At 39.0% G+C, this 25,703-nt stretch overlaps 1 protein-coding gene across 2 annotated transcripts in view; it reads left to right on the top strand.

The window, feature by feature from the left end:
- LOC124788100 (protein RRP5 homolog) overlaps positions 1-25,703 on the top strand; it is a 178,824-nt gene that overhangs the window by 144,901 nt on the left and 8,220 nt on the right. For both annotated transcript variants that reach the window (XM_047255215.1, XM_047255216.1), the window contains 4 exons: positions 1,088-1,216; positions 10,412-10,513; positions 10,593-10,746; positions 15,415-15,580. In XM_047255215.1, coding sequence (XP_047111171.1) covers positions 1,088-1,216; positions 10,412-10,513; positions 10,593-10,746; positions 15,415-15,580 — 551 coding nt within the window. The remainder of the gene's footprint in view (positions 1-1,087; positions 1,217-10,411; positions 10,514-10,592; positions 10,747-15,414; positions 15,581-25,703) is intronic.

Genomic DNA, 25,703 nt, shown 5'->3' on the forward strand with positions numbered 1-25,703 from the left:
ATGACTTCTTTTGGCTTTGTTTGTAATACAGAGTTGTTCTAAATGATGGACTCATTTTCAAAAATTCATAGTATTCATGTACATATCCAAAATGAACAAGCTTTATACAAATGAAAAGAGGAAGTATACTAATGAAAAGAGGAAGTTTCAAAGTTTTTGGCGAGCGAGCTGTGATGGTTTCAGAAGCGGCCGTTTATGTAAAGTAAGCTGTTTTTGTCTTGCCTGTACTGACCACTGTGAATGATCTGCGGAACTGGATCACTGCTGCCATGCACCCAATAACAGCAGATACACTTTTACGTGTGTGTGGGACAAGTTTGGCTACCACATCGATGTTTGCTGTGCAGCCAACAGTGGCCACATAGAACATTCATAATGTTTATCACATTTCTACTTATTAAATAATTATTAAAAACTAATTAATTAGAAATTATTACAAATTGTGAAATTTATTAAATTGACATCAAACATTATGAAAAAAGCTTTGAAACTTCCTCTTTTCATTAGTGTAAAGCTTGTTCATTTTGAATCCGTACTTGAATAAATCCTTAGATTTGAAAATGGGTCCATCATTTAGAATAAGCCTGTATATTCAGTTAAGCATTTCAGAAACTACCTGAGAAATTAACTTATGTCTTTATTGAGAAAGATTAACTGAGATGATAATTAACTCTTTGATGATCCCTTGTGCACACACATTAAATTGAGGCACAATAGATAACTTTTGCATGAAAAAGTTTAGCAAACGTGTTTACACTGCCTAATTTTGAAAGCAGTTGTAATTACTTGGAACGTAATGAATGTAAAAATGGGAGAACAAAAAAATAAGTTTAAGAAAGGCAGAATATGCTGCTGTGTAAGCATATTACACATATTAACTTTATTTAAGGAATGTGTGCCTTATTTCTCCATTAAAAACTACAGAAATCTTTCTATCAAAAGACTGCACTCAACACTTATCTATTTAAATCATTATCTAACATTTGTAACATTTTTACTGTCTTCTGTAAAAAAAACTGTTGTTAATCACTCATTCAGCATCATGTTTAGGATAACTAATTCTTTCATTTTTTTCCTTTTATTCTAGGCAACAGAGATAGAGAAAGCTAGGGCAGTTGCCTTCCGTGCCCTGAAAACTATTTCGTTTCGTGAAGAGCAAGAGAAACTGAATGTGTGGGTAGCGTTGCTCAATTTAGAAAACTTATATGGCACAAAGGTGAGGAATGCTATATTGATAGACAGGCCTGGTGACAAGATTTTTATGTAAAGAGCTTATAAAGCTTGTTTCACATTTGACATCCATTTTAAAAGTTTTCACCATTCCATTTCTTATAAAACAATTGCATTGAAATCAATCATAAGTTTGACCAAATATCAACTTTTAGTGTGTAGTAGTACATTCAATTTTTCTTTTTGAAACTATCAATAAAATATTTGTTCCAAGTTGCACAATAAGAATTAATGAAAAAATTGACAAGACTTCACTCATTACAGTATTGCTTAAGTGTGTGTTCATAATTTTAGTTTCTATTTTGCACTGTTTTAAACTGAAAGCAGATGTAATGTCATAGCAATACATAATATGTCTGAAATAGTGGCCATGGTGAAATCAACATATATGGGCCATTCCATAAAAAGTTAGGAGCTTTAATATTGATTTTATATTTTCGTAATTGGACCTTGATAGTTCAATAGTATTAAGTAGACCAATTACAGGAGTCGTCTCCAATTTGAGTAGAATTTTGCACAGATGTATCCATTAGAATAAAACTAGTCTGTGCAAAATTTGATCTCAAGATACCAGCTAATCCAAGGTTTAAAGATCTTTTCAGTGTAAACTTTCAAAATATTGTTTGAGTTCTTCAACAGTTTTTGGTCACCTTTAATGTTTGTAAAAGTGGAAACTTGTAGTAATGGAAGTGGCACTTGGTATAGGGACAGGTGTGTGTGTGTGTGTGTGTGTGTGTGTGTGTGTGTGTGTGTGTGTGTGTGTGTGTGTATTCCAGCTGGAGAAAGGATTACTCTGAAAGCTAGCATGGTATCTATCTTTTTTGGTGTGTGGCTGTTGACAATTCGATGCTTGTGCTTTTCGGTGAGTCGTCTCCTTAACTCCTACTTTTGTACATTAAGGCACAGTGAGTGTCCTTGAGTAGAAGTTTTATATTAATAACATGCCACCCAACTTTTTTTAACAAATTTTTGCGTTTTTGCTGTCATGTTGCTAAAGAATATCATCTACCGTATTTACTCGAATCTAAGCTGCACTTTTTTTCCGGTTTTTGTAATCCAAAAAAATGTCTGCGGCTTAGAATCGAGTGCAAAGTAAGCAGAATTTCTGAAAAATGTTGGTAGGTGCCGCCACAACTAACTTCTGCCATTGAATATATGTAGCGCTACACAGGCATGCTTTGCAGACACAAAGATAAATAATGGCGTCAAAACCTCTGAGTCAGTAAATAAATTTAAAAAAAGGTGGAAGACAAGCTTTTTCTCTGCCCCAAGTTTCGACCACTGCATTTTCATACATTATCCAATGAAGTAAATACAAATTCCATATTGTTCATCTTTGAATGTAGCAGCATTTCAATGTACTACGAAAATCCGACTGGCAAGACTGTTTGAGATGTTTGTCAATATGTCCAACTCTACGTTCCGAATTTCTTCCTACCTGTAAGAAGAGATGGTTGCTAATAGGAACTTTTAAGAATTGTGAATCATATGCGGTATTCTCTTCATCATAAGAATAATACAAATATTAACATTTTACCATGTATTCTTTCGTCTTTGCTGCTATCTCATTTAAATCCTGTCTGCCTAATAAACTACGAAACTAGTGTGAGACAATAGCAAACACGGAAGAATATACATATAATGTCATGTTTATATTCGTACTATTCTTATGCCTAATAGTGATACAGTCAGAAATGAAGCACAGCAATTGACTAGATTTTTAAATCTAAGATGACTCTAATTTCTGTGCAGAATGTAATGTACAAAAGAGGCGTCTGCAAAGTTTTTCAAACAGCGAAAAATTTTAGCTAAACTCTCGTTCAGAACATCTTCTATCAAACGCAGTCTATTATTTGGTTCTTGTTGATCATTATCAAAGAAATCAGCAGTGTAAGTAACAACAAAGAACAGTCTCTTGCCATTGTTTCGCTAATGAGACAATTCCTCTCTGTTTTTTAAAATTGTAAGTGGCGGTAGCGCGCACAAAAGCAAGCCATGCCGCAAGCGGCGACAGGTCGTAAACACACATTATCAGAATGCGACAAACAATGCATGGCACAGTACAATAACGCATTTTCAGCTTAGAGTGACGTAAACACCTATAACAAAGAGAACAGCACTTATCAGATCGAAGAAAAATAAGCAATCGATTCAAACCAGACAAAGCACGTGAAAAAGGAAGGGTAACCGTATAAATACGGACGGAGCGCCTGACGCATAGCAATGGCTACCTGGTAAAGCTTAACTGCTAAGCTTACGACTCGAACCAAACTACTGTAGCTGTATCATCATTCATTCGACCTAAATTGTGTCTCATATTACAATGGACCAACTTTGTTTCGATTTGGAGGTGCGGCCTAAAACTTTTCTCTCCCTTGAATTTCGAGTCTCAAATTTCAGGTGCAGCTTCGATTCGGGAAAATTTTTTTTCCTTGATTTCGAGTCTCATTTTTCAGGTGCGGCTTAGATTTGAGTAAATACGGTATTTACTTTATTTTTATTTTGTTAGAAAGTGCAGGTGTTTCATACTAGAAAAGGTTTTGTTAGTTTTGGAAACCCTCGAGATGAGGCTTATGAAATGATCTTGGAAATACTACTATCAGAAATTAAGGAACTGTTGTTACATTCATTGTTTGATAGATTTTCATTATTTTTTAGGTGCTGTAATTTTGTATATTTCACACGAGTTTTACTTTTTATCTATATTTGATCATAAACCAGTGGTGGCTGTCGTGTAAGAGCGCAAGAGCAGGTGAACACCCTATTTTTTGACACCTTGTGGATTTGTTAGTTATTTTTCGTTGGTGAGTGTTAAACATAACATAGATGCTGCAATCTGAAAGACAAAGTACCTAAATCTACTGCGTTACTGCTCTTCTAGGCACTGTAAAACTTGGCAACAGGGTCGTGAGAACATTTTCAGTTGTGCATCTTTTAAGGAGCTTTTGTGCATACACAATTCGTGTAACCTAATTGTCTTAAGTGCCAAATACATATGGATTTAATTAACAATTTGCATGATTCACGGTATGCACAGCAAGACCCTGCCACTCAACTAGAAGTTTATGTCAGTGGCACTGGATGGCACCACACTGCAGCAGACTTTAATCTCCAATCCTCTGCATAAATCCTGCTAGATGATAGCTCACTCCTCAGATATGCTAATTCACTTAGTTCATACTGTAGTAAAATCAGATTGGGTGTCAGTGTAAGTTAAAGTTAGACTGACAGTTTCTGAATGAGTTTTATTATATTAAGTTATGAATTTTATCATACAGTAATCCATTTGGAGCGCTTACAAGGGAAACTCCCCATCACAGTCCCCTCTGCTCTTGGGGTAAGAGGGCCCAGTGGACAGCCCGTCAAAACGTGAACACAGATCAAGCGTGAACTGTGAAAAAAAAGGAAAGGAAAACAAAACGGAAACACTGAACGGTCCGTGGAAAAGGAAGTGCAATAAAGCTGATAGATCGATGGTCTTGTGGTGAAGCAGTCGCGGTGTTGGACTACCAAGCAAGCGAGCTGTGTTCAAACCTCTCACTCATGCGCCGATTTTTCTTTTCTTTTTTTTTTTTTCTTCCTGTATTAAAATTTGTGCCTCTGTCATGGTGTAATGTCCGTGTGCAAAAGTAAGGTGTGAGGAAGGGGCCTGTAATGGCAGTTAATTCTGCACAACTACTCTATTAGCAGCCAAAAAGGAAGTGGCTTTCAAATGGGAACTGCAAATGTTTGATGGCAAAGCGGCAAGTCAACCAAATCCTCCACTGGTAAACACCTCTGGTTTGTAATACACAGCATTAGTGTCAGTATGTGTATCATATGAAAAATATGACAGAAATCTCTTGCTGATGCATGTAAGTTGTACGCCAGGTAACGGAGTGAGATATGCTTCCTTTCCTGATTTAGGTATTCGTATGAATGTGAATGTGATCACTCCCAAGGAAATGATGAAAACATAGTAGTTCATCACTTAAACTGCAACAAATGAATGTAACAGTTTCACAATTGCACAGTTTCTGTGTGCTCTGTCAAAACACATGTTTTTGATGTTGCATTCCATTTTGGAAATTCTGGCTCTTGAATTACTTTCTTGTAACATAATTCACACCTGTTTACTTGTTGTTTTCATTTCTGTGAGATGTCTATGTGGTATCTCAGCTGCTTTCACTGTTCATCACGTTTACTTGAGACGGTAATGTATTCTTACCACATGACTCATATTCTGTAACTCATATTCTGCTGCCAAGACTACAGAAAGAGAACAAACATTTCAGTGACCGGACGGACAGTTCATAATGTTGGGGGAAAAGAATAAAATAAAGAAATGGCATGAGAGAGATTTGAACATGGCTTGTGCCCTTCACAGTCCAACATGGCCACCCTTTTTTTAAATGTCTTTTTGTTGTTTATTGCTCGTTGCATTTGTGTTGAGGGCAGACGTCCGATGACACACATTCAAGTTCATCGTTGATCCATTTGCTCAGTATTTTTTATTACACAGGGCAGCTAACCCTATGACTGAACATGCTGAGCTACTATACTGTTTTTACAATTCAGTGTACCTTCTTCCCATTTTCATGCTTGGTCTGCATTCAGTTTTTGACGGGCTATTGACTGGGCCATCTTACCACTAAATTTTGTTGGGAGTGCGATGGGTTGTTTCCCTTGTGAGAATCATAACGGTCTAAAGCACTCACCGTTGAATGTGAAGCTGTAGATTTATTCATGCTTCTAAAATATGTTGATCTTATGGTGATTCAAGTTTATCTGAGCTGTATCCCCACATTGCATGTATGAAAATTCATGAGAAGCTATTTCAGTGGTTTCTCTGTATTCACTTAAATGGGGGATTGACGGCAGTGTGCTTTAGGCCTTCCCACCTCATTTGTATTCCAATTAAGTGACCATATTGGCAGACATTACAACTTGAGTTTCATCATTTCCACAAATGGTGCTTTGTGTTTGGAGTTGGTTGTTTACGGGGTGGGAATTGGCTTTTGTATAGAGTGTAAATATGAACTATGTTGAATTTATTTTAAATGCTAACAGAAAAGTAAAGCTGTGAGGACGGGTCACGAGTCCCGCTTGGGTAACTCAGTTGGTAGAGCACCTGAACACAAAAGGCAAAGATCCCGAGTTCGAGTCTCAGTGTGGCACACAGCTTCAGCTTTAACGCGCCAGGAAGTTTCATATCAGCGCACACTCCGCTGCAGAGTGAAAACCTCATTCTGGGAACAGAAAAGTAAATTACCAGGGAAAGTTTGCCACAAAGGAGCTAGGACCTCCGAGAACAGATCCTTTTATTAAGAAAGTAAAGAAATCAAATAAGCATGATTACAGGCGAACATTTGACAAGGAAGTGTACAGTTAGCACAAGTTGTTGTGTGGGTGCAGCATAGGAATATCTGATTTTCAGCCCAGAAGTAAATTCGTGAACTAATACATCCTCCAGGGATCTTGTACATTTGTCCAAAAAATTGAAGAGCACGAAAACTCCCACTTACGCATAAATGTGAAAGAGAGAGTTGCGAAAGCTTACACATAATTTCATTATTGCCCTAAACTGTACTTAATTATATACAAAACAATTCTTTCTTTTGTCAGATACATTATACATATTATAATAAGAGAGATTAGAGCCCACACAGAGGCATACCGACAATCCTTCTTTCCACGAACAATACGAGACTGGAATAGAAGGGAGAACCGATAGAGGTACTCAAAGTACCCTCCACCACACACCGTCAAGTGGCTTGCGGAGTATGGATGTAGATGTAGATTATTATTGGGAGTGGCTGTAGCTGTATAAATTTGTTTATAAGTGTAACTGTTATACAGCAGATGCTATTAATTTCACATTCCCAAATGTATCTAAATCTAAAAATTTGTGAACACCCAGAATGTATACCTGTGAGCTGCTACTGATCATAACTAGGAAATTATGAAACAAAGGAAATTCAGGATTGAAATAATAAAAAGGGATAGTAAATATATGGTAGAATAAAGTTCACAAGAAACTTGCTGTTCTGTTATACTCCTAATAGGCTTCAGTTGCCGATGCTGGTAAAAAAATGAGAACTGCAGAAAGAATCAATTCAGGCTATGGCAAGTCACGGCCATTCTCCTCTAAAATGTCAAAAAATCTCCAAACTAGATTCACAAGGCTACGTAAAGCACAAGATTTGTCAAGAACAAACTGAATTGTTATTGCTGGTTTTAATATTTTATAAACTGTGGCTTCTGATACATTTAAGCTAGATACATTTGTATAGCAAAATTCTGATGGTTATCAAACCTCGTTGTGGCCTACTGAAAGAGTTGAAGCAAAAATGGCGAATTTTCTTTTCCTTTTTTTTTTTTCTTTTTTCTTTTCTTTTCTTCTCTCTCTCTCTCTCTCTCTCTCTCTCTCTCTCTCTCTCTCTCTCTCTCTCCTCTCTCTCTCTCCCCCCCCCCTCTCTCCCTCTCTCTCCTTTTTTCCCCCCCCATATTTGCAAATGTTGAAACTTGCTCCATAAAGTTTGATCGACACCACTGGTGGCGTCTGAATTTACATTTTCTAGCAAAATTTTCAAAACAACTACAACATGCTAATAATAGGTGGTTATATTAACAGTACCTGGTGGCAACAATGAGAGAAAAGCACTTTCTCATATCATAAAAAACAGTGTTGTAGCTTTCTTTCATGACAACAAATTTATGCGGACTTGTTATGGGCTGTTGCTTCGGGAATATGAGGTCGAGTGGCTCTCTGCTGGAGGTGTAGGCTATATGGGCAACTGCCAGCAATGTATGGCATCAGTGAGACAACCGGTAGCCAGGGCTAGGCAGGCGAGGCCCATGTGACTACCTGAGTGATGAAATGCAACTGTAGGCTGCAGGATGCAGACTGGTAGTGAGTGGTGACCACGAACGGTTGAAACTCACTGCCACTATGGAGGTGGCAGCAGATGACTGGTGACCCAGGCTCAGGCAGTCAGATGCTGGTCACTGCTTTACTGTCTGGTGATGGCAAATGTAGCTGTGTCATGAGTATGGCAGTGACTAACATGGGCTTTACATCACAATAGGGCCCGGTGGTGCCAATGATGGTGGGCTGAACCTGGGAGGTTTAAATATTGCTGCCCAGGGCTGAGTTTGCGGGAGATCTGTGTTTTTGGAAACCTCTGGTACCTGAAGGGGGTCTGGCATTTTCAAGGCACTCAGTCACACTGCGGAAACTTCCTGAAAGCTCTTCCATTCCGTGGTTGTTGGCACGAAGAAGTGGTGATACTGAAGTGGCAGCATGTGTGGAATTGCTGTCGTGGAAGCAGGGACATTGTCTGACTGGCAGTCTATGGTTGCGGCCTGGTTACAGTTCCATGCTGCTACAAAATGGAAATGGATCAAATGGACTGTTAAGTGTGAAAATAATACAACTCTTTGCAAAAGCTGTACTTCATAGTCAGATTAAAGAATGTAACTACTACACAAATATTTTTGAGTTTGTTCTACAGAATGCACTTCTGTGTAATGATGGTTTGTGAGTGGTTGACTGTAGTACCTACAGGCTATTTTTTAACCTTATCCAGATGGTCTGTTATGTCAACAAAACCTTTTCTTGTACAAAACACCTGTATTTTCTAATATAAAAAAATAAAACTAAAGGAAATAGAAGTTGCTGATATTTAGCAGTTGACATCAAAAGATGCACACATTTGATAAAAAGAAGTCTGATGGTATGCTTACATGTTAATAACTTTTCAAATACTTAAAAATAATGGCTGTAGTTCGCTAGAGTTGATAACAAGTAACTTCCCTTTGGAAAAAGTAATAGGCACCCTAGTATAAGTTGTTCGTTTAAGACATTGCAGTCACAAAACAGCAGAAATTTGTCAGATTGATTTCCCCCCAGTTTTGATCTTGTATAGCTCAAAAATTATCAATGTCACAGCTATGAAATTTTAACAGTGTGTTGAGCACAAATGTCTGTGTATAATCCAAATATCTCCTTTGGTTTACTTATAGTTTCACTTTAAGCTATCTTAAATTTGACGAAAAGTGCCACAGAAACCACACCTCATTTTGTAGTCCCCTACTGAAACCTTCCTAAAAGCATGAAATCTTTGTATTTAGAAGTCAAATTTTGCGCAGCTTAATTGCATTCTGTGTGGAACATCTGTGCAAAATTTCATGTAGATGCCAGTGGTTGGGTGGGGGCCATTGATTCAATTGATGTGGAATGATCATTATGTATTCTGAATATGTACCTTACCTGTGGCTAGAGATACATTGTAGTAAAAGTTCTGTACTTCTTAAAAATCAAAGAATGTTTTTATTTTTCTCCATGACAAATCATCCATAAAAGTGATTTATACTTCATACTCCACTGACAGAATTTCAGAAGTCGTTCCTGGATGTTTTTAGATAGTTTTGGTTTAAGGGACCCACAGTCTCTGGTGACTCTGTACGGAGTAGTATTTGTTGTTGTGGTCTTCAGTCCTGAGACTGGTTTGATGCAGCCCTCCATGCTACTCTATCCTGTGCAAGCTTAATTTATTGAGTTTGTTACCCAGTTACCTTTGTTTCAGTGTACAGCTAAAAAGCCTGTAAAATGCAATCACCAAGAAGTGCAGTACGAAGCAGAGTGTAATAAAACTACTCTTCAACTTAACACACACATTTTTATCATAGTATATTCACTCTGTTCTGTCAGTGTACAGTATGGTACAATACGTCACACACACAAGATGCATATAGATCAACTCAATCAAATTTCTTCCTATCAATACTGCCTGCATATCACTGTTAACATACAAGTAATCTGCCAGAATAACAAACCCGAGGCAATGCCAAACTTTACCGAATGCTAACTTGAAAGTTCAGAGTAAAGTGGACATTATTGTTGTTAACAGCAAGCATTGTAAGTCAGTGGAGCAAGTTCGCTTTGAAACAAGACACATGGCACATACCATTGACATTTGACTGTTGTGCAACTACACTGAAACAAGCCAGCATAGATCATGAATCCCTTATACTAAGGTACTCATAAAATATTCCTGAACAACCTTCAAAATTTTGTCAGTGGAATTTGGCTTCATCCTGTATAATCTGTGAACAGATAACGAGTAGTAGCAAAAGAAAAGTCATTTCACTCTAAGAGAAATATATTATCAAATAAATGTCTGCTGTTCTTTTATTGCAGGAAAGCCTTGATAAAGTTTTAGAAGATGCTGTGCAGGCCAATGATCCTTTCAAGGTTAATATGCAAATGTTGCAAATTTATGCTGATAGTGGTAAACTGCAGGTATGTGTGTAAACCGATAATTGCCAAATATTTATTTCATTAACAAATGTCAATTAAAACTATGTTACATTTGTATTAGGAGGTTGACCAATTGATTGGACAAATAATGAAACGATTCAGCAGCAACAAGGAAATGTGGCTGCATGCTGGTGGAGTGCTGATGCGACTTGGGCAGTTGGATAAAGCTCGTGATCTCCTACAGAAAGCTCTTTCAAAGCTTGATAAGAAGCTACGTAAGTTATATCATATTTGCTCTAATTTCACATATCTCTACCTTGCACAGAATTTGAGCTGCCTATTTGAGAGGCTACATGAAAGTGTTACATATTGTTTTTTACTCACATGATATTTAATTTCTTTGGTTTATAGACTGTGAATAATTATACTTCATTAGTATTATCCAAGAATCCAAACATTTTGACCTTGCCAATTTTTCAGCATCTCTTCTATCAAAATTTTGTTTTTACATCAGCTGCCTTTTGATGTTGCCCTGTATACTCCCTCATACAAAACACTAGTTGTTTTGCTTGTACATATATCAGTGTTTTTCCAGAACTTCATCTGTCCATGTGTTGCTTCTCATATTAATCGTGCCACATAATATTTTCATGTCCTGTAGCATCGAGTGTATAGTGTGCTGTTTATTGTATTGCTGCATTTTTATAGTTATAGTACTACCCATCACTTTCCATTGTTTATGAGAAGCACCTTTTCCTTGACATAGTCCACCAGTTATTCATAAGGAGCAAGTGATCCTGTGACTGGATGAGTTAACTCATCATGGCCCACCACTCTCCAGCTGCTGAAAACTTTTTTAAACACAGCTTATGGTTTTTCCTTAACTGCTAGTGATGTATGTGTTTACTTGCCCCATTCTGCCAACTCGCTCAGTGGTGTGGACAAGTTACTTCCATCTCTCACCGAATAAAAAAGTTTTGAATATTTCTCATACAACATGGTACCTCTTTGCCTGCTACCATTTGTAAAAGTCCTTCTTTTGATATCTTGATCCGTTATATGAAATAAAACAATTGTTGTGACACATGATCCCAGTGTTCAGTTATGGAACTGGGCACACCGCGTGCAACTGTCTGCCAGATATAAAAACCAATAACTCTAGAACAAAATGAGATTCTTTGACAGCTGCCCCTCGTTCCATACCACGAAGTCCCTTCCATACAGCCTAGCTACCCTCGGTCATTGCATCTGCAGTGACGAGAAGTATCTCTCTAAATATACTGAGGGTCTCACTGAAGCCTTTGCTGACTGTAATTATCCTCCCAACCATGTACAGAAACAAATCTCCCATGCCTTATCTTTCCAGTCTCTGCCAGCTCACAAAGTCCCACCATCTGGCCACAGAGGAGCGTTCGCTTCGTAACTCAGTACCACCTGGGACTGGAGCAACTAAATTACATTCGCTGCTGTGGTTTCGATTATTTCTCGTCATGCTCTGAAATGAGAAATGTCCTGTGCACTATTCTTCCCACCCCTCCCACAGTGGTATTCCGCCGTCCACCAAACCTACACAATATACTCGTCCATCCTTACACAATCCATGCTTCTAATCCCGTACCTCATGGCTCGTACCCCTATAATAGACCTAGACGTAAGACCTGTCCCATACATCCTCCCACAGTTACCTACTCCAGTCCAGTCACTAACATTACCTATCCCATCAAAGACAGGGCTACCTGTGAAACCAGTCGTGATTTACAAGCTAAGCTGCACCCAGTTTGCTGCATTCTATGTAGGCATGACAACCAACAAGCTGTCTGTCTGCATGAATGGCCACTGACAAACTGTGGCCAAAAAACAAGTGGACCACCATGTTGCTGAACACGCTTCCAAACATGATATCCCTCATCTCAATGACTGCTTCACAGCCTGTGCCATATGGATCCTTCCCACCAACACCAGCTTTTCTGAATTGCGCAGGTGAGAACTTTCCCTGCAATACATTCTACATACTTGTAACCCTCCTGGCCTCAAGCTTCGTTAGTCACTGTCCTCACCATCCACCCCTTTCCCATTCCAGCACTACACAGCCGTCATTCCACCACCATGCCCAGTCTTTTTATTTCTCTCCTTTTCCGCTATTTCCTCCCTACCTTTCCCCTGCCCTCCATCTAACCTGCAGCACTTCATTGTCCACCACCCCCTTCCATACTATCCCGCCCCCTCCCTGCCCCAGCCTCCTTGTAACGCCCACCCAGTTGCCACTCCCATCATGTACTGATGCTGCTGCTCCCAATGTGGTTTCTGCTGACTGAGACTGCAGTCGTGTGTTTGAGTTGCGTTTGTGTGTGTGTGTGTGTGTGTGTGTGTGTGTGTGTGTGTGTGTGTGTGTGTGTGTGTGCGTGCGTGTGTGTGTGTGCGTGTGTGCGTATTCGTGACGAATGGCAATGGCCGAAAGCTTTAGTTGTGAAAGTCTTTTTGTTGTGTCTATCTGCATCTCAGTATCTCCACTGTATAGTGAGTAGTAACTTTTCTTCTCTTGTTACATCCCAGCCTGGATTTTCCATTGTTTGATTAACTAAATGTAGAAGCTTTTTTGGCCCATTGTTAAACAGAGATGTTAATGGTAGCAGCAAAGTGCATTATGTACCACGTAACACAATAAACACATGAACTATACTATAAAAATTCAGAAATACAACATTAACTTCCTATAATTTACCACCAACTTGAGAATCATAAAGACACCCTTTGAATTCTACAACAAAGCAACAGAAACAGATGCCGCCACCTCTTGCCCCTCATAAACTCATAGGCATGACAGGCTGCAACATGTGTTCAAATGAGTAGAACTGTCTGTCCCCCATATCTTTTCTAAAGAAGAGAAGTGAGCTCCTGCGAGAGTTCAATATAATTAGTCAAACAGGCACACCAAATGTATAGGACGAGTCATTTGTAGACAATCAAATTGGAAACACTATGAGTCGTAGACAGGCACACACAAAATAGGATGGAAACTGTGCTAGATTTTGGAATAAATCCTTTTTATGTTGGCTGGACAAACAATTCCGTGATTGTAGTTTTGTAGTTATAATGGGGCAGGGGTTGTGTTAATTAGGGTGAGTAGAGGGAGAAAGAGGTGGAAAGCCAGAAGAGGTGTTGGGAAGGGTAATTGGCTCAGAGAGAGGTAGCACATGTGCAGGCTATAAACGGAGGAGGGAGAGGTGGCAGGTACATGGGTGAGGCATGCAACACACGCGTATTTGAACTGGTGTGAAGCAGGCACATGAAGATGATGTGGAGGTGTGGGTAGCAGGGGTAGATAGGCTTGAGGAAGAGGAAACTGTTGGCTATAGGGTGTGGGGACAGTGGGTTAGCGAGTTTACGGCAAGGAGGATTCCGGGATGAAGAGTGTATTGCAAGGATAACACCCACCTATGTAGTTCAGAAAAGCTGGTGCTGTAGGGAACTCGAGCATGTTGTGTTGTGTTCAACAGCATGTTGTGCCACTGAGTGGTCAACTTTGTTCTGTGTCACAGTTTGGTTTGGCAGCAGCCATTCATTCTGTGGTTGTGTCCACATAAAATGCCATGCAGCGACTGCAGCAAAGTTGACATTTGTGACATAGTTGCTTTTACAGATGGCCCTACCTCTGGTGGGACTGGATAAGTCTGACAGGACTGGAGTATGGTGTGCTGGGTGGGTAAATTGGGAAGGGCTTGCATCTTGGTCTTCCACATGGATATGACCCCTATGGCAAGTGGTTGGGAGTGGAGTGGAGTTGAGTTGCTCAGAGATGGGCCAGGATGTTGTTTAGGTAGGGTGGGTGACAGAATACCACTTTAGAATAGATGGGAATGATCTTGGGTAGGATATTTTCAATTTCTGGGCATGATGATAGATAATCGAAGGCCTGGCAAAGGCTATGGTTCAGCTGCTCCAGTCAGGAGTGACATTGGTTTCTTCTTTTTCTTTTTTTTTTCCTTCTTTTTTTTGGGGGGGGATTGCTCCTTTTCAGCTGATTCCAAAGGATGATGGGAGGATTAAAAATCGGCTGAAAAGAAATGCCCCCTCATCACCCTGTGTCGCCCATAACTGGAGAAACAGAATCATATCCTTCATTGGGGCTTTGATTATCTATCATTGTGCCTAGAAATGAGGAACATTCTATCCAAGATTCTTCCCACCTATCCTTAAGTGCTATTCCATCACCCACCCAAACTAAACGACATCCTGGTTCAACAAGGCCTGGCCACTTCTACTCCAAATCTATTGCCACTGGAGTGTAACCATGTGGAAGATCAAGAGGAAAGACCTGCTTGATTTATTCATTCACCACATACTTCACCACTCCTGTCACTGTCTTATCCTACCCCATAAGAGGTATGTCACATACCAGCAATGCTGCAATCACTGCACAGCGTTTTATGTTGGCATTACCACCAACCAGCTATCCAGCAGAATTGCCACACCCAAACTGTGTAGCACACTGTTTTAATCTGCAAGGAAGGTTTGTAGCAATGTTGTGTTTCAGTATGATGGTTTCCAGGTGGTAACTGTAAAAGTTTTGGACTTGCCAGCGTAAGCAACTGTCATATTGAATGTGTTTTTATTTATAAGTAGATAAAATATTGAGCAAAATAATACCAGCATCCCTCAAAATTTTTTACTAAAGTTAAGCTTTTATAATGTGCATTTAGTCTACAACAGACACTTCAGAATTATGAATATCTTCTCAGCATTGAAGTTTATACTGTGGGACATTAGCCTACAAAAAGATTAACACATTAAGTGTACAATTTTTGTTCTATTTTATTAAACGAATGCCAGGAAAAAAATGTGAAAATAATGTATGTATTGGCTAACTGTTCTTATGAATATTAACATCTAATAACAGTAGAGGACATGAAATTTAATAAACTTTTGTTCCCACTTCTGTGCAGATGTGGAAGTAATTTCAAGGTTTGCTCATCTGGAAAACAAACATGGATCAGCAGAACGGGCTCAGACACTAATGGAACACATTTTAGCATCATACCCTAAGAGAGTGGATGTGTGGTGTAGTTATGTTGATATGCTTGTCAAAGCAGAACAGTTTGAAATTGCCAGGTATGTCATTGTTTTTGTTAGTTTTATTTTTTGTTGCTGCTGTTATGTGGCCAGCTTTTGAAGTCTCCTGTTTCTCCAAGCTCACACTTGGATTGGAACATAATGAAAATAGTGCAGTAACTGAATGAAAATCAAAGCAGCAATGAAATATCACTGTGTAAACCTCTCTGTGTGAGATGACTGAATAGGGGCTAGATTCACAGAACCATTATCCTGTAATTTGTTTTTGGAATCATACAGAGCCTAAACTGTTATTCATTGCAGAATATAAATACGCTCAAGACTATTCATCATGTAGCATTTTGGCCAAAATTGTTTGTATCATGTGCATCCTTGTACAACAGTAGCTTTTGCCTGATATTAACTGTTTCCTATTTTATACCATAGACATAATTGGGGGGAGGGACCTTCTTGTGCCAACTATCTTACTTACAACTCTTCTTACATTGGTTTTGCATTGAAATATGTAATCAATCCTATCCACAAACATATTTTTCATTTATCATGGCATTGGCAATGTCTCAACTGAACATTCAGGGAGAATTTATTACCTGCCATTACGTTATCATGGATATCAGGCTGTTGCTTTCCAAAATCTGAGCCTAAACTGAACTCCACAGACCTCACATGATACACTCTTCACTCAACATGTAAAGCATTATGATATGGGGTTGATACACTGGTAAGGTGCACAATCCACTACCTATACCATTTTTGTGTTGTATAATGCTTCTCAATTAGGCAGAAGGATGTCAAAGTGAGGAAATGTACAGGTAAGTTTAGTTGCTTTCCTGCAAGCTTTATTGTGTGCCCTTCATTGCTGCAAAAAGTGGCTCTTAATGCAAGTGGTTGGGCACAAATAAACAATTTAGAATAACAATGTACTACCGCAGGGAACTGCTTGTTTGGTCATTTTTGCTGATGGACCAGGGCTTTTTATTATTTTGGAAGACTAAATCTATCCATAACTCTTACTAAAGTACGAGGGCCGTTCAGAAAGTAACCTCCGGTTGATTTAAAAAAAATACACCAAGTTAAATAAAAATATTTTAATATATACATCTTACAACTACATCTTTGCACTATTTTTCTACATAGTCTCCATAGCGATTGAGGCACTTATCGTATCTCTTCACAAGCTTTGAAATTCCTTCTGCATAAAAATCACCCGCTTGTGCCTGGAGCCAGCCTGTGACCGCATCTTTGAGCTCTTCGTCGTCATCAAACCGCTGTGACCCGAGCCATTTCTTCAAATGCATGAAGAGGTGATAATCACTTGGTGCCAGGTCTGGGCTGTAAGGTGGATGGTTGATAACGTCCCACTTGAAGGACTCAAGAAGGGCCGTTGTTCTGCGAGCAGAGTGAGGACGGGCGTTATCGTGCAAAAAAACGATACCGGAAGTCAGCATACCACGGCGTTTGTTCAGTATAGCCCGTCGTAACTTTTTTATTGTTTCACAGTACACGTCTTGATTAATGGTCGTACCACGTTCCATGAATTCAACCAACAACACCCCTTTGGCATCCCAAAACACCGTTGCCATAAGTTTTCTGGCAGAAAAATCTTGCGAGGCTTTTCTTGGTTTGGTAGGCGAATTTGAATGTGCCCACATCTTTGATTGTTCTTTTGTCTCAGGGTTCACGTACTTAATCCAGGTTTCGTCACCGGTCACGATTCTGTTTAACAATGGTTCTCCTTCGTCCTCATAACGTGACAGAAAGTCTAATGCAGAGGCCATTCTTTGAGTTTTGTGGTGGTCGGTAAGAATTTTGGGCACCCATCGTGCACAGAACTTACGGTAACCCAATATTGCTGTCACTATCTCGTACAAGAGAGTCTTAGAAATCTGTGGAAAACCAGTAGACAACTCCAACATTGAGAAACGTCGATTTTCACGAACTTTTGCATCAACTGTCTGAACGAGTTCGTCAGTCACCAATGATGGTCTACCACTCCTCTCTTCATCATGAACGTTTTCTCGTCCACTTTTAAATAAACGTACCCATTCACGGACAACTCCTTCGCTCATAGCTCTTGGTCCATACACGGCACAAAGCTCACGATGAATAGCTGCTGCAGAATATCCTTTGGCTGTAAAAAACCTTATGACAGCACGCACTTCACATTTGGCGGGGTTTTCTATTGCAGCACACATTTCAAACTGCCACAAAAACTAAACTAGCGCAGGTACGACGTTCACTCGACCACGGCTTGATGCCGACTGACCTGTTGAGTGCGTGAACGCACAGATGGCGTTGCTACTCGCCCCACAACCCGCACTGTGACCAATCGGAGGTTACTTTCTGAACCGCCCTCGTATAAAGCATAAACCTTTTGATGGAGAGAGGATCTCTAGTTTATTACTTAAGCCACCAACAAATTGCATCCATTTTGGAAATTTACAAATGAACATTGTCTCTTCAAGAATGGATGGTAATGTAATGTCACTGACTGCCTTACAGAATATCTAATAAAGGATTAATTTTAAATTTTAACATGGACATTTACCAGTCAGAGAAATGACTGTAGAATGATCCTAATTTGACTGGTTAATAAATATCTTTAACATATCGGTTGGTGTAAAGAGGAATGAAGTGAAATCAAAGAGTTGCTATGTAATACAGAAGAAACCTAAAGTCCGTGGTAAAGATGAATTTCACAGAAAGTAAACTATTTTTCATCAAACAAAAGACATCAATTCAAGCAGCCAAATAGTTTGCGGACATTATTTATTGTGGTGTGGTAATAATGTAATTAATGTGAACAATGAAACAGCTAACAAAATTGATTGTGGGAGAGATTTTGTTGCAATCCAGAGCCACATAGCTTTTAATAAGTAAGTAAACATTTTAAAGATCATATCATCCCAGAGATTGCTGTTTGTGAAATACATCATCTGATGACTAAAGACCTCCTTCAGATTCTGTCTAGCAAAAAGCTGAATGAGGTATTAGTGGAGTAGGCAAACATTACACATTGGAATTTTGTTTTGTTTTCATTACACACAGTATCAAGCTATATGTTATGACTGGAATTTTTGGGATGTCTTTCTGGTCACGATAGAAATCATTTCCAACTGCGTGAAGGTTGGGAGACTTGCCCTCAACATAATACTTTTTGAATCATCGGCTGCAAAATACATTATATGATTTGATCCAATTCATGTTTTTCAACACTAAATTGCTATGGAAAACAATACGAAATTCTTGATGCAGTAATGGATCAACGAAGATTAACAATACGAAATGACCTGATTGGATCCGATAGTGTTAAAGAGCATATCACAGTTGGGGTGAAAACACATCAAACTGTATTTTGACCTTGGCTGCATTCAATACATGTTGAAATGACGCTCCTCATTTCTTTAAACCAACTGCTCAGAATTCTGTCATTGGTAGCCCAAATGGCAAAATATCCCCCCTCCCCCCCCCCAATCTGGTCACCCGGCGGTACTGTTATGGAAATGGAATCGATACTGCATGATAGGATGAAGTTTGTAAAGAGCGGAATGAGTAATTGATTATGTGATGACAGCGCATTCTATAGTGTGCCTGTTCCTTCATCTGTAAAAGATTTTTTCAGCATGCTGCTTCAGTTCCTCCGAGCCAACTGCACCCTCAGTGCCCCCCCCCCCCCCCCCCTTTGGCCAAATACTGTTTACGATTTTGTAATGTTATAGTAATTGAAGCCAGGAACTCCAGTACAATTAAATCTTAAAATATGTATGCATTTATGGACTATCACATGATCAAACATGCATCATTCAAGGAAAACCTTGCAGTATCAGAATTCTGTCTTTTCTTGTGATGCATTTTACTTTACTTTGAAACAGTGTACAAGAATCAGTTTTTTCCAGTTTCTCCACTGACTGGCATTGAGGCACTGAGCTAGCAATCCTTGTATTTGGAGGTGAGGTGGTTCAAATCCATCTGCCGGTAATCTTCAAAATTATTTTCTGTGGCTTCTAATTTTCAGTGTAGGCAAATGCCAGAGTTGGTCCCATACTGCAGGCAAAGCCAATTGCTTGAGAATTCCTTTCTTTTCCAAAAGATTCCATTTCCCTTTAAGATGCGTAAATGAAAAGAGCTGCATCGAAAATGAGCCAAACATCTTTCCCAAGGATGTGCTGGTATATCATGTCTTCAAGTTTTATTACAAAGAGGTTCTGTAGTTAAATGTCTTATTTGTAATATCCTTGGAACAGCGAGTCCAACAATCACAACTCTAATATATTTGTAAAGAAAAATTATACTAAACATATGTTGTACATCATATAGGGCTTTATTAGCATCAAGGCTATGTAGCCATATTACCATGGATAAATACAAACTGATTTATGGTCACATACATTAGAAGTCTAGTTGAAATTAATGCGTGACTCAATGAAGATCACGAAACTGTAGCTCATGATATATGTGTATTCCATTTTGTTTAATATATAAATCTGGTTGCTACAGTTGCAAGCTGGCTGCTGAAATAATAATTCTTAAAGAATTTCTTGATACCATAAAGAAAGTGAAGCAGATTAATGAAATACACCTTAATAAAATTTGAGATTGAATTGAGGAACCTGGGATGCTTTGATGAAGGAATTCTGACTTGGTTTCAGATAAATCAGAAATTAAAATACAAGCTTGTTATAGGAAAAAGATAGCTTTTGTCAAAAGAAATTTAAAGCTGTGTAACATTATGAGTTATTTGGCCCAGCTTTAAGATTCCTTTGCTTTGCAATAGTGAACCTTATGGTAGAAGACTGAGCTGTGTCTATTTAGCACAGAGGCAATGCATTACATTAGATTGTTGGCCGTAGAATGAAGTTATCATATTGACAAATAAAGAAGTATTTAATAGTGCATTTTGGGAGGGAGGGGGGGGGGGGGGAGAGAGAGAGAGAGAGAGAGAGAGAGAGAGAGAGAGAGTTCTACTTTTTTAAGATAACCTTTTCTTGCTTAAGTTTATGCACCAAATGCTACATGTATGAATGCCTCCCGAAAGCAATTTATGTACATAAAATTAGAAAATAAATCAATGTGCTTTCAGAATAAATAAAAAACATTAGCCTTTTTAAGGTTCCTTTTCATCTCTATCTTAGAGTAATTTGTAATTAGACAAGATTTTGGAGCAAGTGGCTTCCTCTTCAGGCAGAAGGGTTGAAGGGGAAGGAAGAGGAGCGAAGGAACAGGCCAGGAGAGGTCTACGAAAGGGGGTAGATTCTGGGAAAGTCACCCAGAACTGCGGATCAGGGGAGACTTACTAGATGGGTTGAGAAGGAAAGACATTGTTGCGACTGCATCATATGAGATTTGAAAACCTGATACCTCAAAGGTGGAGAACGGGGTAGTATGCAAGACAGTAATTACTGCTTGAACGTCATGCATGAGTTAATAAGAGTGAAAAGCTAATTTCATTGTATGAACAGAGGTGGGAGGGAGGCGATGAAAAATAGAGCAGTAAGACAATGAGAGATGTTTAAAACTAAAGCAGAGTAAAGAAAACACTATTCAGAGTGAAGAAATGCTGAGACAGAAGAAATTAATGTAAATTAAGGTCAGGTGGGTGGTGAGAACCAAGGACATATATAGCAATTTCTCTCCTTCAGAGTTCTGAGAAACTGTGCCTGGTGGAAGAATCCAGATAGCGCATGTGGTGAAACAGGCACCGAGGTCCCGACTGTTATGTTGTAGAGCATGCTCTGCCACAGGGTATTGCTCTGCCACAGGATATTGTGTGTTGCCAGTATACTCTTTCTGCCTATGCCCATTTCCCCTAGTTGATAATTTGGTGGTACTCATGCCAATGTAAAGGCCGAATAAAACACTCCGTCTTCAGGCCACAAGTGGCCCATCGATACCATCCGACCGCCGTGTCATCCTCAGTTGAGGATGCAGATAGGAGGGGTGTGTGGCCAGCACACCGCTCTCCCGGTCGTTATGATGGTTTTCTTTGACCGGAGCCGCTACTGTTTGGTTGACTAGCTCCTCAATTGGCATCACGAGGCTGAGTGCACCCCGAAAAACAGCAACAGTGCACTGCGGCTGGATGGTCACCCATCCAAGTGCCGGTCACGCCTGATGGCACTTAACTTCGGTGGTCTCACGGGAACCGGTGTATCCACTACGGCAAGGCCATTGCCTTAAATGCCGAATGGTGTTTACATAACAGCTGGTATACGACACATGTCGTTTCACAGGTGGCTGTCCCTTTGATAATATATGTTTTTCGAGTCACAGGGCTGGTATTGGTGGTGGTAGGAGGTTGCATAGGGCACGTCTTGCAGCAGGGACAATCACAGTGGTGGGAGCCATAGGGTAGGGAGCTGGGTGCAGAAGGTTTTCAAATCTCGTACGATGCAGTCACCAACAATCAGTCTTTCCTTCTCATCCCGTCTGGTAAGTCTCCCCTGATCCTCAGTTTTGAGTGATTTTCCAAAAATCTGTGCCCTTTTCTAGACCTTCCCAGTCCTTTTCCTTCACCCCTCTTCCTTTCCCTTCAGCCCTTCCGCCTGAAGGAGGAGCCACTGGCTGCGAAAGCTTTCCTAAATATAAATTTCTTTTGTGTGTGTTCTGCCACCATTTGATGAGTAGATTTTTTAATCCATCCAGTTAAATTATTTTCTCAAACATTGATTGTTTTCATTGTTATTTTAGAATGAATAGACACACACACAACATCTGTGTGACCTGTTTCAAAAAATATGTGATCAATGGACTGTAAGTTTGGATGGTTCTTGAACAGGATGATACACATAGGCACATCACCCTCACTTGTGTAATTTTTAGTAGTACCATGATGTAACCTTTCACACAGGTGGCAGTTTCATTCGATCCTCTTTTACCATCTCACTCCACAAGTAACATCTTGATTCCCGAGATAATAAGAATAATAATAATAATAATATACCCCGTGGAGGCCCGGGAAAAGAATAGGCCTCCGGTGTGTTCTGCCAGTCGTAAAAGGCGACGAAAAGAACAAACCACTAATAGGGCTAACCCTCCTTTTAGCGTGATTAGTTGGTTCAGGACAGAAGTAAAGAAGCCTCGGACAAGTGCCGTCATGGTCGGGGACGACGTTTGAACCCTGTGCCCGCCCACAATGGTAACGACACTGCTAGTCAACTGGAAAATGATTTAAATCCAAATAGAGGTGTTTTGCAGGATATGCTTCCTGCAACCACCCTAGAAGGAAAACAAAGACAGAGGATGAGATGGTCAGATGAAGTTAATCGACACCTCATGTTCTGTTATTACCAAGCAACAAACCTAGGAACCAACACAACTGGATACAGATCACAAGTATACACAACATTTATTATCAGATACCCAGAATTAAAATTTTTAACAGAACAACGACTAGCTGATCAGATCCGTGTAATAATCAAAAATAACAGGATACCCCAGTCAGAATTAGAAAACATCAAACAACAAGTACAACAAATACTGGAACAAAATAATGTGCCATCAGAAGAAGAAGAAAATACAGTAAGGGACTCAAACATCCCAGAGCAAACAAACAAAGAACAACACGCATCAATTAAACAAACAGAGGAAAACGAAATCTTAAGACAGCCACCAGAACAAGCACAAATAGAACTCGAAGTAACACACATGTTAGATATAGAAGAAAAATTTCAGCTGACATATATAGAATACAAAGACACAAATACAGACATTAGACCATTCTTGCATAGACCACCAAATAACCCACAAGTTGAAACAACAATAAAAACTATCAACACAATCATACACAACAAAATAAATGAAAATACAACTATGGAAGAGTTACAACTACTGGTTTATATAGGAGCACTCAGCTACACTAAATCTACACACTAGACAGAGATCAGAACCAACCAACACACAGAAGAAACCCACAAAACCAGCATGGCAACACAGGCTACAGATCAGAATAGAAAAACTGAGAAAAGACATCGGACAGCTAACACAATTTATAGGAAATGAAATGTCAGAAAAAAAAGCGGAAAAGGTTAGGTAAAATCTCACAACAAGAAGCGATAGAGCAATTAGATGAAAAGAAGCAGAAATTACAAGCATTGGCCAAACGACTTAGAAGATACAAAAAAAGTGAAAATAGAAGGAAACAAAACCAAACATTCAACACAAACCAAAAGAAATTTTACCAGACAATAGGTAACACACAAATTAAAATAGACAATCCACCAAACATAACAGACATGGAACACTTCTGGAGCGACATATGGTCAAACCCGGTACAACATAACAGGCATGCACGGTGGATACAAGCAGAAACAGATACATACAAGATGATACCACAAATGCCTGCTGTGATAATTTTGCAACATGAAGTCACCCAAGCAATTAATTCTACTCACAATTGGAAAGCCCCTGGAAAAGATAAAATAGCAAATTTCTGGCTAAAGAAGTTCACCTCATCACATTCACATCTAACTAAATTATTTAACAGTTACATTGCAGACCCATACACATTCCCTGATACACTTACACATGGAATAACTTATCTGAAAGCTAAAGATCAAGCAGACACAGCAAACCCAGCTAAATATCGCCCCATAACATGCCTACCAACAATATACAAAATATTAACTTCAGTCATTACACAGAAATTAATGACACATACAACACAGATCAAAATTATAAATGAAGAACAAAAAGGCTGCTGCAAAGGAGCACGAGGATGTAAAGAGCAACTGATAATAGATGCAGAGGTGACATATCAAGCTAAAACTAAACTATGCATACATTGATTACCAAAAAGCTTTTGATAGTGTCCCCCCTCATGGTTACTACAAATATTGGAAATAAACAAAATAGATCCTAAATTGATACAGTTCCTAAACATAGTAATGAAAAATTGGAAAACCACACTTAATATCCAAACAAATTCAAATAATATCACATCACAGCCAATACAGATTAAGCGTGGAATATACCAAGGAGATTCATTAAGTCCTTTCTGGTTCTGCCTTGCTCGGAACCCACTATCCAACATGCTAAATAATACAAATTATGGATACAATATTACTGGAACATACCCACACAAAATCACACATTTGCTATACATGGATGATCTAAAACTACTGGCAGCAACAAATCAACAACTCAACCAATTACTAAAGATAACAGAAGTATTCCGCAATGATATAAATATGGCTTTTGGAGCAGACAAATGTAAGAAAAATAGCATAGTCAAGGGAAAACACACTAAACAAGAAGATTACATATTGGATAACCACAGCGACTGCATAGAAGCGATGGAAAAAACAGATGCCTATAAATATCTATCTAGGATACAGACAAAAAATAGGAATAGATAATACAAATATTAAAGAAGAACTAAAAGAAAAACATAGACAAAGACTAACAAAAATACTGAAAACAGAATTAACAGCAAGAAACAAGACAAAAGCTATAAATACTTATGCTATACCAATACTGACCTACTCATTTGGAGTAGTGAAATGGAGTAACACAGACCTAGAAGCACTCAATACACTTACATGATCACAATGCCACAAATATAGAATACATCACACACATTCAGCAACTGAAAGATTAACATTAAGCAGAAAGGAAGGAGGAAGGGGATTTATCGACATAAAAAACCTACATTATGGACAGGTAGACAATTTAAGAAAATTCTTTATAGAACGAGCAGAAACTAGCAAAATACACAAAACAATCACTCATATAAATACATCGGCTACACCACTGCAATTTCATAACCACTTATACAACCCTTTAGATCACATAACATCAAGAGATACGAAGAAACTAAATTGGAAAAAGAAAACACTACATGGCAAGCACCCGTGTCATCTAACACAGTCACACATCGATCAAGACGCATCGAACACATGGCTAAGAAAAGGCAATATATGCAGTGAGACGGAAGGATTCATGATTGCAATACAGGATCAAACAATAAACACCAGATATTACAGTAAGCATATTATTAAAGATCCCATACCACAACAGATAAATGCAGACTTTGCAAACAACAAATAGAAACAGTAGATCACGTCACAAGTGGATGTACAATACTAACAAATACAGAATACCCCAGAAGACATGACAATGTAGCAAAAATAATACATCAACAGCTTGCCTTACAACATAAACTTAT

This window comes from Schistocerca piceifrons, chromosome 3, assembly GCF_021461385.2.
Source record: "Schistocerca piceifrons isolate TAMUIC-IGC-003096 chromosome 3, iqSchPice1.1, whole genome shotgun sequence".
In the NCBI taxonomy this organism is placed as follows: Eukaryota; Metazoa; Arthropoda; class Insecta; order Orthoptera; family Acrididae; genus Schistocerca; species Schistocerca piceifrons.